Source organism: Pogonomyrmex barbatus, unplaced genomic scaffold (genome assembly GCF_055798465.1).
Source record: "Pogonomyrmex barbatus isolate J1 unplaced genomic scaffold, ASM5579846v1 scaffold1, whole genome shotgun sequence".
NCBI lineage: Eukaryota > Metazoa > Arthropoda > Insecta > Hymenoptera > Formicidae > Pogonomyrmex > Pogonomyrmex barbatus.
In genome coordinates this window covers 18,606,682-18,620,919 of record NW_028297098.1, presented here as the reverse complement: position 1 = coordinate 18,620,919, position 14,238 = coordinate 18,606,682, and the positions used below count along the sequence as shown (strand labels likewise).

The following is a 14,238-nucleotide window of genomic DNA, read 5'->3' as shown; positions in this document are numbered from 1 at the left end:
CACGAAATGTCAGGGGATATCCGAAGAGGATCATTCACGAGGAGCGATATCGTTTTAGATACGCGGTCTTCGCGTGACGAGATGGAAACGCGATGCTCGAAGTTAATCTTTCTTCACTCGCGAATATTTTCGGCCGAATCGCCCGACTTCGAGCGAACAGAGCGAAAAAGGGCTGTTTGAGTTTAAACGTGCCGCCGTCTTCCAGGTACGAGAATGAACCCGCAAAGACACACTGCTTATTTCAATTTTTACATCGTTTACGTTAATTTATATAAATTATCAGAAGAAAAATTCCACAATAATATTAACCGAAATAACTTGGATTTTCGCATTGATGGAAATACAACGAGACATATTTTTCTGAGAGATTTTTCTTAAATCGAACATAGAAACTATCAAAATTACATCGAGTACTTTCTAAATAATACGTTAAATTTTAAACAATGTCCAGAATAACATTGGGAATGTCAGAGCATTTTTTTCGAAGCATTTTATCTTAGGCCGATTGTATCAATAATTTTCGTTAAGTAATCTTAGTTCACTACTTTTTAACTTTCAATCTTATGATTTTGATAGAGAGAGAAAAAAAAATTCACTTGAGCATTAAACTTGGCGCAATGAATCCTTAAATGTCCGCATTGCCTGCGCTACTATCCATCGTCACGGTATTTCCGGTCGGGCGCGCGCGCGCGCGCGCGCGCTCAAAGTTTCCGGAGTGACGCTTGCAGAATCTCGCTCCCGTGTGTGATGCGAATCGCGAGCATGACAATAATCACGACGATGACAGAGCGCCGCTAAGACGAGCAAGAAAGAAGAAGAAGTGATATAGAGGCTGTGCGGGTCTGCCGCGTATCGTATCGTCAGCCAGCACATACTCTTCGATGGCGGCGTGGTGGTTCTGCGTGCTGTCGACCTCGGTGATCGTGACCTCCGACGCGTTCTGATCGTGGCTCTCCCGGCGCTTGGTCGTCTTCTTCACTTTGCGCACCTTGCGCTCGGTGGTCGTGTACACTACACTGTCTACGTCCGCCATCTCTGCGTTCTATCCTCTTTCGTCTTCTGTCGTCGCGATGCGCTCTCTCCTAGGCGACAGAATCAACTGCGGACTGTCGTATTCGGGCGACTCTCTCGAAAGGGTGAGAAGGACACGAGAAGAGAGGAGAATGAGAGAGGGAGAAAGAGAGAGAGAGAGAGAGAGAGAGAGAGAGAGAGAGAGAGAGGCCGCGAGTTTTTCGTCAGTTTGGAAAAAGAAATCGGAGTAGCGAGACTACTGGATCCGGGGCTACTACTGCTCAGCGGCTTTCGAGCTTGCGAACTGACTGAAATCTAGGATCGGTCCGCTCCGGGCGTCATCATATCGGGACGCTATTTTCGGCGTCCCGACGACTCCAGAAACGCGCCGCGCGCGCCCCCCTCCCTGTCTCCCCTTCGCCACCCTTCCCCCTTCGTCCTTCCGCACCCTCCTCGCTGCCATCCGACCGCTCTCCTCTCTCCATCACCCTTCTACTCCTTCGTCTCTCTTTTGGCGTAGCCTCTCCTTCTCCTGAATTCTCGATGCAGTGTGCCGGGTGCAACTTTTCTACGTTACGCCCGTATACTCTTTCTCTCCATCTCCCCTCTATCTTCCTCCGTCTGTTTCCTCGAGCTTCTTCGAGCTTCATCGAGCTGCTTCCTTCCGCTCTCCCCGTCCCTCCTGTTATATGATTTTCCAGTTCGGATACCACAGTCGCCGATCTTCTCGATGACATCTCTCCGCCCCTTCCTCCCACTTTCTCTTCTTTCCCTCGTTGTTCTTCTTTTACGAATATTTATGGAGCGGCCTGTATCGTCGATTTACGCGGAGAAACGAAATGGGATCGACGTAGTCCGACGCGAATTCCGGAGGAACGGTTTTGCTTCGCGCAGCTCCTGGGATTTTTCGATACCAGGAGAAGAACGGAGAACTTCCGACGCGGGTGTACGCTTCGTTAAATTCATCTCTCTTCAGCTTTATCCTCCGTGTTAAATCGTTGATGTCGCCGTCGCTGACGCCATCGCAGTCGCCGTCACCGTCGTTTCTACCGCGTACGAAGTCGTGAAAATACTCGGCGACGATTTATTTTTCATAACGAAATGCATGTTTGAATAATCGCTTTTAGCAATTTATAATAACAAATGATTATCGACTTCAATCGAAGCGACAATCAAGAATATGTCACTGCAAATATGTCGCTTTTATTAGGATTTTCAAAAACGAGAAACGATTATTCTTCAGTTTTCCATATTTGAGCAGAAACATTAATTATAACATATCAAAATTATAAATAATTTATTAAAAGTGTAGAATTTTAAAGTTAAATATTCATAATCCCAATTGGTTTTACTGAATAAAAATCGTTCTCCTTGTTCGAATATCATTTACAATTTTCATATAGTTCGCAATAAAGTAAACCCTGTTACAAATTTTTATGACAAATAATTATTTATTTAAAAATGATTATCTAACATTTCTATGTTACATGTTTCGCAAGTAGGTCACACATCGGTTATAAAGAATGAAACACGAAGAAACATAAACGTCGCGCATGTCTCACTTCTCGTTCTGCTTCATTTACAAAGCGTAAAGAAATGATTAATCGTTCTGTTCACAAGGATTATTACAATAAAAGTAGCGGGCTCGCCGTCGGGCAACAACAAATCTCTGATAGTTCATAAAAGCGCCGTATAAATATTGTTTAAGAGTGACGGCGAGCGATCATAAACCAAACCGTTTACGATCAACCGTGAACGTTCCGTTCGCGACTTTTGATTGTTTTGCAACGTGACGCGCCGTGTCGTAACGCCGTTGTCGTGACGTTTAGTATTACATCTATCTTTTTTAGTTTTATATATACTGCGGCGGAGAATAGAGAGATCATCCCTTATTGGGTGGATTCGTTCGCGCGTCGTTTCTCGAAAAGTATCGGATTGCCGAGGCTACGCGAGCCGACGATAAAAATGCGCGATCGGCACCCCGTGACTCAGAATCCCCTGTCGATTTTTTCCCCTCGAGTCCACCGAAAAAAAAAAGCCTCGCCGTGGCGCCTTGATCCCCTGCCAAACAGGTGGTTCCGGGCCGCGCGCGTGGGAGTGCAAAAAAATAGAACTCGAACGAAAAGTAGAGATAGAGAGAGCAATCGGCGAAGTAATTGGGTCGGAATGTTTCACACATCACCAATATCCTCCCGGCCACCTACGCGAGAAAACTCGCGCGAACGTTAATCCGCGTGACGTGGAATGCGAACTAGCCGGTTCTCGATTTGTGAGAGTAATGAGGATGTATGTAATAAATTCCCTCCTCTCCCTCCAAAAAATATATGTCTTGTAATAAAGTACTTGTCTTGTACATATATGTTCTTGTATATATAAAGACTTTGAAAGAAAAAGATACATTAAAAGTGGCATTCTTAATCCAGATTTATTTTTTTTATGATTAAAACTGTTTAAAAGAAAGAACATCAGTGTTTCTTAATTTTTCTTTTAGAAACTATATCGTTTTGACTCGTAAGATGTTACCAATATAACATATAAAAAATAATCTTTATAAGATAATCTCATAGATTGATCAATGATATTTCAATACTTTTGTGATTACAGATATCGCGCTTGTTTTTATATTTATTTATATAAAGAGAGAGATCAGCGATTATATTTTGTAGTCCATTACATTTGTTTTAATCTTATCTATATATAAAACCAGATTCAAAATAATTACTGCAATAAACGCAATTTTATCTTATATAATTCAAATAATCATAAAATAGGCTTATGTCAATTTATCGTTATTGTAAACAACGATCATAATAAATAATAGATAATATCGATAATGTCACGGGTTTAGAGTGAAGAATATTACCAGTCGGTAATATAATATTACGAGGACCGGAAGACGGCGGATTAAAAATATTCGGGCGACGCTTTATGCAAAAGAAAAAAATGAGGCATCTGATGAATTTCGGCGTCGACGGTGAGTCTCGTCGTCGTGTAAATGTCGTGCTAGATGTGCGCGCGCGATGTATACGTATATTATTTGCAGACGGGTATGAGATTGATATTTTGGGAAACCCCACGCGAGAGGCACACGGCACCAATAAACGCCGTGGCACCGACGAGAGCTCCGCGCAAATATCAAGTACGTTTTGTTATGGCGTTTGCGTACTGTTCCGATGTAAAAGTGTTTGATTGCGAAATCCCATCCCTCGCATGCCCGAGAAACCATCGATACGAAACAAAATGAATAGTATTAATGGATTTCTAGCACCAATCGTTCATAGAAACCCAACTCTACTGAATGGTTTTGTGATACGTCACGAGTATGATTTTTAATTTTGAGGGATGCATCCACCTGTCGTTAATACTATTTGGTTTCTCGATTTCTTAGACAGAATGATTCAGTGTTGGTATCGAAATAACTAACTATTTAATTGGCTCTGCTATCAGATTTAATTATTATTTTACATGAATTTACATTTAATTATTATTTTACAGAAGTGGGATTCTTCAAATATTTTACCTATTTGAAATTCATGTTATAATTATGTAATCTAAAAGAAATGAAATATTTATCTTCATAATTATTATTACTAGAATATTTAATGTAATAATCATTTTAATTACATTCAGCGATTAGTTAGATTTCTATATATTTCATGCCAATTGATTACTAAGTTCACAAAATTGATGCCAATTGATTAGTAAGTTCACAAAAGTGGGCGAATATGTCTGACAAGAAGTGCGTGGGATCCTTTAGTAACGAATGGTTGGTTTGCGTAGCCAAATATTCGAAATATTTTGGGAACAAGTATTGCGCAAGATCGGAAGCGACTTCTGTGAGGTTCCATGCGATACGATTGAATACATCTGAACATGAGGGAGATTTTCCTCACGATAGAATGAAAAATAAAGTAAGCAAACTACTCGGTTCATCCAACTTGCCTTGTCGAATAATGTTTATTGATACGTTGGACCATGCGGAATAAAGAAAACCAACGATTAACGGCGATTATTTTTAGTCGCCAAAGTTTCAAATAAGTTGAGTATTAAAAGACTCCATTCCTCACGAAGTCTACTCGTAGTTATACGAGTTTTAATTGTATAACAAATAAATAGTTGTAATTGTAACGAATAAATAGTTTAGTAAATCCTTGCTTTTTTAACTCAATTTGTATAGATTATGATTGAATTAACAATAGCTAACCATCAGCCATCAATTGTGACGTCAGAAATGAAGAAGATTGTGTACTTAATTTTTTTATGACAAATGTAAATGGTAGTTTCGTTAAATAATCATTTTAATTCAATAGACAAATGAAATGTTTTGAAATCGTTTCATAATTATTTTATTTTTGATTATTTTAGGTTTCTATTTGACATCAAATTTATAAAAGATTTTGATCATGATTTATTTTTTGAGGATATTTTATTTGACTTTGCTAAAAAATTTGTCATTTATATTTAATTACAAGAGTAATCATATAGATTTCTTATATCTTATCTTCTATACAATTGTAATTGAACTTTAAAAGGGAGAGGGAAAGGATGGAAAACATGATAAAATTTGAAAAAACCGGATAAAGTCATAAGAAGATTGATGTTAAAAAATGATGCGCAGAATCAGCAAAGACTCTCAAAAGAAGAAGAAGATGGTTTAATTGCGTAAGTTTAATTGCGTAAAATTGCTGTGATTATCCGTCACTTGAAATACGTTGCAATTTTGGATGACTGCCAGAAGTCAATCTAATTGCTCGGAAATCTTCCACATTCTCGGTGTCAGATTGCAATATCTTTAAGAACTTAAGACAGAAAAAATAAAATGTAAGCAAATGATTTTTGTATCATCGTTTGCAGTGAATTTATTGCAGTGAATTATTGAATATTTTCATGTATATTATTATTATATTTCAAGATTAACTATGAGCTATAAGAAGGACCATCATTCTGGATTGTAGTATTTTAAAGAAGCCGCAATATTTATAATTGCACGTGTCCAATTGATTTAAAAGACTTAATATAAAAACATAATAAAAATAATGATTTTTAGGAAGTAATTTTCTGAAATTACAATTTTTTTAATCAAAATATTTATTATTTCTTTTACATCTATATAATTAAATTTTTAATCATGTAAAATAAGTTTTCAATTTATTACTATCTTTTATTAAGTTTTGAAAAGTTTAATTTATTAAAAAAAAAAAAGATACAGATTATCTAGAAAACAATATTTGAAGAATCAATTCTTTCTTATCTTTAAAATATAAAGAAATTAATTACAGATATTCAAATTAATTTTTATAATATTTTCATAATAAAGTAGTCAATAGTCAATAATTAAAAAATAATAAAATAGTCTAAATAGATATTATTACATAGATGTCTATTGAAACTTATCTATTTTTCCTTACAATATCTATTTTTTTATAGTATCTTCGAAGATTCTATAAAAAAATTATAGAAATCTTTCAAACTAAAGATTTATGCAATTATAAAACGCAAGCTTCATTTGTCAAGTCATTACCCAGAATGCTTTATACGGATCGGTGTCGGGTGTCGTGTACTGTATAGGTGGTCTTCCGGAACTCACATCCTCCGCATCCACGAATATATCGTCGTCTTCTTCGAGCGATGACTTCGATCTCGAGTCCTCCCTCCTCTTCCACCCATTCGATTCCTTCGAATTGTCGAAAATAACATCCCTGATTGTTTCGTAGTCTTCCTCACTGGCGTCTTCAAACCTGGACACTTTCAACATTTTCGTCTTGTCTCTCCGCGATCTTTCTACAGAGGCGATGGCATTGGTCACCGCGTAAATTTGTTTATCCTGACTGTCTGATTGATCTCTGGAATTGGACCGAAATCTTTTGTTTTTAAAGGATTTTCTGGCAGAACTGCCTCGGGAGGACAAATCCCTTTTACTTTCGGAGAGTCCGACAATACTGCTATCCAGTTCGTCCAGGACTTCGTCATCCTGCAATATATCTTCCAATACAGTCTGTACCTCTACCGAGACACTCTTCTTACTCTCCGATCTGGACAACGATGGGCTATTAGTCGGAGAAGTGTTTGTTGACATGTCCCTCAATAAATCACGAACTGTCTGCACGGATATGTCAGACTTGCGACGCTCCGGATCGCGATTTTTCTTCGTCTTCTTCGCGCTCAAATTCTCCGCTGACTTACTAACCTCCGCGTTCCTGGACTTCAATTTGGTGGGTTTTCTCAGAATCGTCGTGGAGGATTTGCCGGTCTTCGGTTTTCTTTGACTGACGAAAGTTTTTTCTGTCTCATATTTCTCGACAGTTGCACGGGCAGCCGACTCAATTTTCGTAAGATCGTTAGAGAGCGTCTTCGTGTTTTTGGGGATGTCGACAGTCTTCGATTTTTTCGACAAATCTGGAGATTTCGAGGAAGATTTCTTGAGTGCTCGTCGCGCGATTTTTCTTTCCTCGTGATCAGATTCATCGACCGACGAAGCCGACTGCGAATCTTTGTACCTCTTGATGATTGGAAAACCATCCAAGAATTTCATGGTGGGCGCTTCGTTGCCCGAGTCCTTATCGAAAGACGTATCCACTTCACTTGAAGAAGCGGATATTTTTTCTTCATCGCGGGCATATGGGATCGGCGTCGGTATCCTGACATACTTTTTCGTTTCCGGCGGAGCCAGCGATTGTGCGACTTCTTGTAAGCTTTCCCTGATTTCAGTATTGATTTTCTCCAAGAATCTTTTCGTTTTGAGATATTCATCGTCGTCGTCGTCGTCGTCGTCGTCGTTGTCGTTGTAATGTCGATCAGCGTGAACAATCCACGTTTCTTCGTCTTCTTGCACAACATAACTAAAATCTGGGCTAAATCTCGAGTCCGGACTGAGCCTCGAGTCTGGTCTGGAACCGCCAAGCAAATATCTCGTGCTGCATTCCGATAGCGTGCTTCGACCGTCAAAGTTCTTGTCCAAAGATCGAAGTTCACTTCGCACTCTCAGACTGTACTCGTGCAAGTTTTCGAGCTTGTGCCTGGCGTCGCGAGGAAGCCTCACGTCGGACGAGTGACTAAAACTGCAGAGCGAATCGTGGATGCTCAAAATGTCATTGTTAGACGGCTCATGATATGATAGGCATGGTGTTGGCGGATTGATGCTGATCACTACGCTGTTGGATGCGTGTCGCAGGCATGCCAGCAGCTCTAGGACGCCGACACAGCCGACCAACACCGATAGCAACAAACCCATTTTCAAATTAATTATTGAAAATCATTCGAAATATTCGAATGTTTATTTAAATTTGGATTCATCTTTGATTTTATAAGTTTATTAAACAGACAAATGTTTAAAAACATTTCAAATATTTTTTTAAAGGAATTATATCAATTATTAAAATTTTTATTTATACTGATTACTGATTACTTATTATCGATATATATCTCGTTGCATAATTCAAATGAATGGATAGCTCTCAATTAGCTATAAATAATTACGTTCTGGCAACATTTCGGATGATGATCTAATTCTTCATTTTTCATCAAGTAATATCGCTTCGCTGCTAATATTAACTTCATTGACGTCATTAAAATCCAACTTCGAAAGATTTTGATACAACAAACGGATTTTTAAAGCAAAATTTGTAAAATGATAATCGAAAGATTTTTTTCATCGATTGATGAAGATCGTCGATACACAATTCGTTAATTTTTTCCCATTTCCCAATGGAAATTGATGATTGATAATCGATACTGCGGAAAAAAAGAAAAAGAGAGAGAAAATTTGTTGACAATTGTGTATATCTTCGGAGTTATACGCCTAAATTCTTCTAAATTCGATTTTCACGTGATCGGTAATTCGGACACGTACATTTCTCATTATCAATCTCTTATCAATTGTTCCGTTCGAGTCTTCCCTTTCGAGAATAATCGAAATTAATAATCTCACAAACGTAGTTCTGTATTCCGATCGATGCAGGAATAATTTGGCAGACGTCATGTAAACGCAAAAAGCCAAATTGCGATACTTATCTTCTGCTTTGAATTCATTCAGAATTTCCAGGAATTCCTGGGAGTATTCTCGATGTTCGATGTCAATGTCTTCCCGAGAGAATATCCAACGAGAACTTCGACGTGAGACAACTTTGAGATTACGTGAGATTCCTCACAGTCGCGTTTAAATAGAGAGAAATATTCGCGAGGAAATCCACTTTAGGTAACGTTCTCTAGGATATTTCTTTGCATCCTTCCAGAGACTCATCGGCATTCCAGCGCTCCTTCCTGAAAGCATCGTCCGAATTGGAGTATCCGACCTCTCGTGCGAGACAACCTCGTGATCCCAAGCGGCACGAGCACCGGTCTCTCGTAAGCACGGTAGTAATTCTTGGTGTCGATGACGTCACCGGGAAGACAGACGACGATTACGTGATCCTGAGAGGGGGGTCGGACCACCCACGCGTCACTGTAGTCCACCACCGAGACACGTTCTCCACGCGTTGATGAAGGCGTGCTGCGACGCCTCTCCCTCTTTCTCTCCCTTTTCTCTCTTTCTCTCCCTTTCAGTCCTCGATATCGAGACAAATGATGAGTGGCTATCCGAACGCGAGGATCATGCCCGATCACGCGATTATCGGCTTATCCATGCAGCCGGATGGCGGCCAGAACACTGCTTTATTTTGCGCAAGCAAAAGCGGCTGGCCAGGTTGGTGGCCGTCGGCTCGTTATGTCTCGACGTGCCGACGTCGACGTCGGCGTCGACGTCGCGAGACGTCGGGCACGATGCGCGGGGCCCGGCTAAAGGCTAAAGTTAGCCTGAATGTCCCTGGACGCGAAGTCCCTGTGTCCCTAATGGCGATGCCGATAAACGGCGGCGCGATCGATCGGCGCGGATAGTAATTAGCGACGTCGGTCCGCAGTCGCCACTGCCGGTTGCCAATACCGTCGACCATCGATCGTGTCCGATCGTATTCGATAATCGCGCCTTGTTCACGAGGAAAAAGCAAACTTCGACGTTCGAGTGCGAGCGCATCGAATGCGACTCTCGTTCGTCGGAATGACCTGAATATTTCGATCATATGATGACGCCAGTAATCCGCATGGCTGCCAGAAGCGTAGATCTGACGTATTTCGGAGAGGTAAACAGAATATTTAAGTTTTGATAATCACCGTATATACATAGTACATTAATTTGGCAGTTAGCCACTGATGATTATCCGATTCATTTCATTTCGACTCTGATTTGTCTGATAGTCAGACTTCGCTCCCGTCGATTGAGTTTAATTATAAATTTTCAGCTGTGAGTTTCTGTATATCATAAAGTAAGATTAAGATTAAAATTTCATTAAACTATTGCAATATTAATGGGACGTAAAGTGTAAGAGTGTAACTCCGTGATGATTGCATAGTTAATTTTAAATTTTATAGCATAGATGATAATAATTCTTTATCATCGTTCTATCATTGATGATAATCATTCAATAAAACCGTCCTTTCATACTTTTATTAATCGCAATATTTTTCCCCCTTTTCTTTCAAGCCGAGTAAAATATAGTTGGGAGTAAAGTACAAGTTATTCAATTAAAAAGACTCTACACTAGACTTGTCGGAGCGAGTGAAAGAGAGATACGAGCTTCCACTCGGATAAAGCTAAATTTCGCGGGACTGTTAGCTGGATCGAGAATAATTCGAAGTTGCAATTCTAAATTGGCTCTGTGTACGATTCGCCGGATACACTCGCTCGCCACATACTCGAGGATTCTCGCGCGTGGCATTTAACGCCGCCTGGTGTTTACGCGCGCGCGGTCCGCCGCGGTCGCCCAAAAGTCGGAGTGTGAATTTCTGGCGTTCACCCGATAGATTTTATTTCGATTACCTCATCGGTTTATGCGGATTCAACGTCAGGATTCACGATACCCCGATACCGCATGTTTTGCGCGCGGTACATCGCTCTGGCGCGCCTCCAACGAGGAGATATCGGTGCGACGGCCTCCGGCGGAGCGATCGAACCCCTTATCGAACCCCTCGATGATCCATATTCCGCCCGATGCAACTTGATCGGGATCCGCGGGATCCGGAGAAGTCGGATTTCACGGAAGCGACGACACCTCCCCCGCGATCGTCCGCCGATTTATCGCGTCCCAGTCGCGAGGCGAGCGGGCAAACAAGATAACAATGTGACAAAAATACAGATACAACGAGAGAGCGCGTGCTAAACGGTCAACACGCATTGTCTCATTGACGATAAGGTCGTACGAGTTAAATATGTCAACATTCTGTCAACACTCATGCTTTATTCACAAATAATCATTTAGACATCACGGGATTTAAGGATTTTTTAAGAATCTATAAAGATATTTGAGAATCGATGAGAAAGTGTATTAATGTATAATGAAAAGCAAATTTTTGATCTTTCAATCTTATAATAAAAATAAATTTTTATATAATATCGCGAATAGAAGAAAAATTAAATTTCTTCTCAATAAGATATAACATGAAAACATTAAATGTTTTTTGCAATTCATTACATATCAGAGATTTAATAATGTCGATGTTAATTATAAAAAAATAGTAACAGAGAACTGAAAGATTTATCTGCGTTAAAATCTCTATGCGATAAATTATTATAATTATTCCGCTTTCGAATAAGGCTCGTGATGCAAGAATTGAGATTTAAGTAATGCCGATACTCTTTTGCAACGATTGCAAAGATTAAGATAATCTTAATCTTCTCTTTGTTTTATTAAAAATGCATAAATTTCACGTTAATTCAAATGTCACTATCATTTGTCTCACGTAGGATATGATTCATCATTTCTTGGTGCAATTTTATGCGATATAAATTATCTGTAAATACCGAGAGACTTTAAGATAACGTGTTGAAAAGCATTTTCTTTTAAACGCGTTAAGATAAGTACTGAGATAATAAATATCCAATACGAAACCCTTTTTTTCTATTCTTTCTAAATTAATTCAAGAAATTATGGCTTTTCCCGTAAAAAAAAAAAACAATCGTGATTGCGAAGAGCTGAATTTGCGAAAATTACAAGACGAATTTTAAAATTATTTAATAAAAAAATAAAATGCTGTTCAATGTCTAGCAATGGTTGCATTATAGTCCCTTTAAGTTATTTTAATTAATTTCTCAGTTTTTTTGAAAATATGATATCTCTGCTTCAAAATTTAATGTTCTTGCGTCTTATTGAATTTTTTCTCATCGGAAGTGTTCGATATGCTCCATTAAAATTCCTCGAAGACGTGAAATGGAATCGGAGAATGAAGAATCGCAAAACACGCGAGACACGAGTGGGTGATGGAGCATCGGCTGCGCAATCCACCGGTCCGGACCACTTCCCCGACTGGCGCCGAAAATAAACGTGTACGTCGACAGCGTATCGAGATGCAAACCAAAATAAATCGGCGCTGTGTCTCGCGACGTCTCGCTTCGCGAATTTACCCGTCAGATTATCCAACGTGTTGAACGTCCATTAGCACACAATTACAATTAAGATCCGAGAGATCTTTTGCTCGGTGAGAGATCCACATTGTGAAAGAATGATGAGAGGATAACGCCTCACCTCCTTATTATTCTCTATGCGATTACGGTATAAATGCAACACGTTGAAAGATCATCTTCCTCTTATGCCGCAAATTGTACATTTTTATTTTTAATATTTCTCTTAGATTTATCGAACTATCTATTCTACACAATCACACGCGAGTTAAAAAATTTTTAAATGCTTACCGGCAACTTTGAAATTGATTCTCGGATGAGTATCTTATTTTATAATCTTTATTGATTATACTTGATATTTTTGACATTTTACTTTATTAATAATAAATGCTATTATTAATCGTTGCGTGAATTACCATTGGATCGCATGTTTATCTTTAATAATCTTGGTTTTATTGAGAAATAATAATAATAATAATACTGATATAACACTCCAAGTTTTCCGAGAGTCGTAAAGATATTCAATAAAAATATATGAAGAAAAAATAACAGCGCGTATAAAAAACCGGTGGCATAAAAGAGAAATAAATAATAAGAGAGATATCAATTTGATGTTATAAGTAGCGTCATGATATTCAATAACGAACTGCTAAAGCATTGAGCATACAATCGGACTACACCTTGTCGAAAAGCAAATTGGACTCGCCGAGTGGAGGACCTTGACTCTGCCCGTAAAAGCCAAGGAACCGACTCGGAACAAGTCTTCCCATGTGTGCGTGCCGTTCGCGGGTAATGGCTAATCGATGAATCGTAAAAGAAAAAAACAACGTCAAACACTTCGACTCTCACGAAAGAGATGCGATTGGCGTGTAATCCCGGTGTAGGAGAAACGCGTGCTCGCGACATCGTATCCTATCGGCGACGGTGGCGGCGGCGGAGGTCGAAATTAGTCGACCTCCTTGCCCGCACCCGAGAGAGCCGGTTCTTCTTGAGGGAAACGGAACAATGCCAATGCTATTTCGGTCGATGATCGAACGACGAGCGGCGTGGCCACGGTCGGAGAAAAGCGTGCCACCGGATCTGAAAAGCCCCCGCAACTCGTTCGCGAGCCGACCGAATTAGATTAAACCGACGGAACTTCGTCTGGTTCGGTGTCACGCACCGGGATTACTCCCTTAGGACCGCGAGGACCCTCCACTTGGCGTCAGGTGTAGCTATTGAATCGGCCGTGATCTCGTTTCATGATTCGCAGAGCTGTTAATACGCTCCTCTCTCTCTCTCTTTTTCTCTCCCTCTCTCTCTCTCTCTCTCTCTCTCTCTCTCTCTCTCTCTCTCTCTCTCTCTCTCTCTCTCTCTCTCTCTCTCTCTCTCTCTCTCTCTCTCTCTCTCTCTCTCTCTCTCTCTCTCTCTCTCTCTCTCTCTCTCTCTCTCTCTCTCTCTCTCTCTCTCTCTCTCTCTCTCTCTCTCTCTCTCTCTCTCTCTCTCTCTCTCTCTCTCTCTCTCTCTGTCTCCTTCTCTATCTGTCCCGTTCTCTTTGCTCTCTACCGTTTCTTTTATCTTAACTTTAATGTACGTTAGTAGCGCGTGACCCAAATTACGTCGTATATCCATACGAACTCGTTTTTGTCGCGAGATATTTATTATCGGAGCGTACAATTCGTTATGCTATCACATAATTCCTCCGAAGGAATTTCCTTGCGAAGCAATTTGAAACATTTTTTGTTTTAGTCACGAAATTCCTTGATCAAATATCTCAATTCCTTAATCATTTATTTATTTTGATAAAATGAATTAATTTT

General features: G+C 39.8%; 1 protein-coding gene and 1 long non-coding RNA gene across 4 annotated transcripts in view; one reads left to right on the top strand and one right to left on the bottom strand.

Moving 5' to 3' along the window:
• The window catches only part of LOC105425344 (Limpet), an 84,561-nt gene that overhangs the window by 19,227 nt on the left and 51,096 nt on the right, over nt 1-14,238 (bottom strand). The window contains exon 1 of one of the 3 annotated variants that reach the window (XM_011636072.3): nt 6,533-8,257. The exons of 1 other annotated variant lie outside the window; for it this stretch is intronic. In XM_011636072.3, the coding sequence (XP_011634374.2) occupies nt 6,533-8,242 (1,710 nt within the window). In that variant the 5' untranslated portion in view covers nt 8,243-8,257. Of the gene's footprint in view, nt 1-875; nt 1,337-6,532; nt 8,258-14,238 lie in introns of those variants that run through there. One more of the 3 variants, XM_011636078.3, reaches the window with a different exon arrangement.
• The window catches only part of LOC105425346 (uncharacterized), a 40,282-nt gene that overhangs the window by 15,656 nt on the left and 10,388 nt on the right, over nt 1-14,238 (top strand). The window lies entirely within an intron of this gene.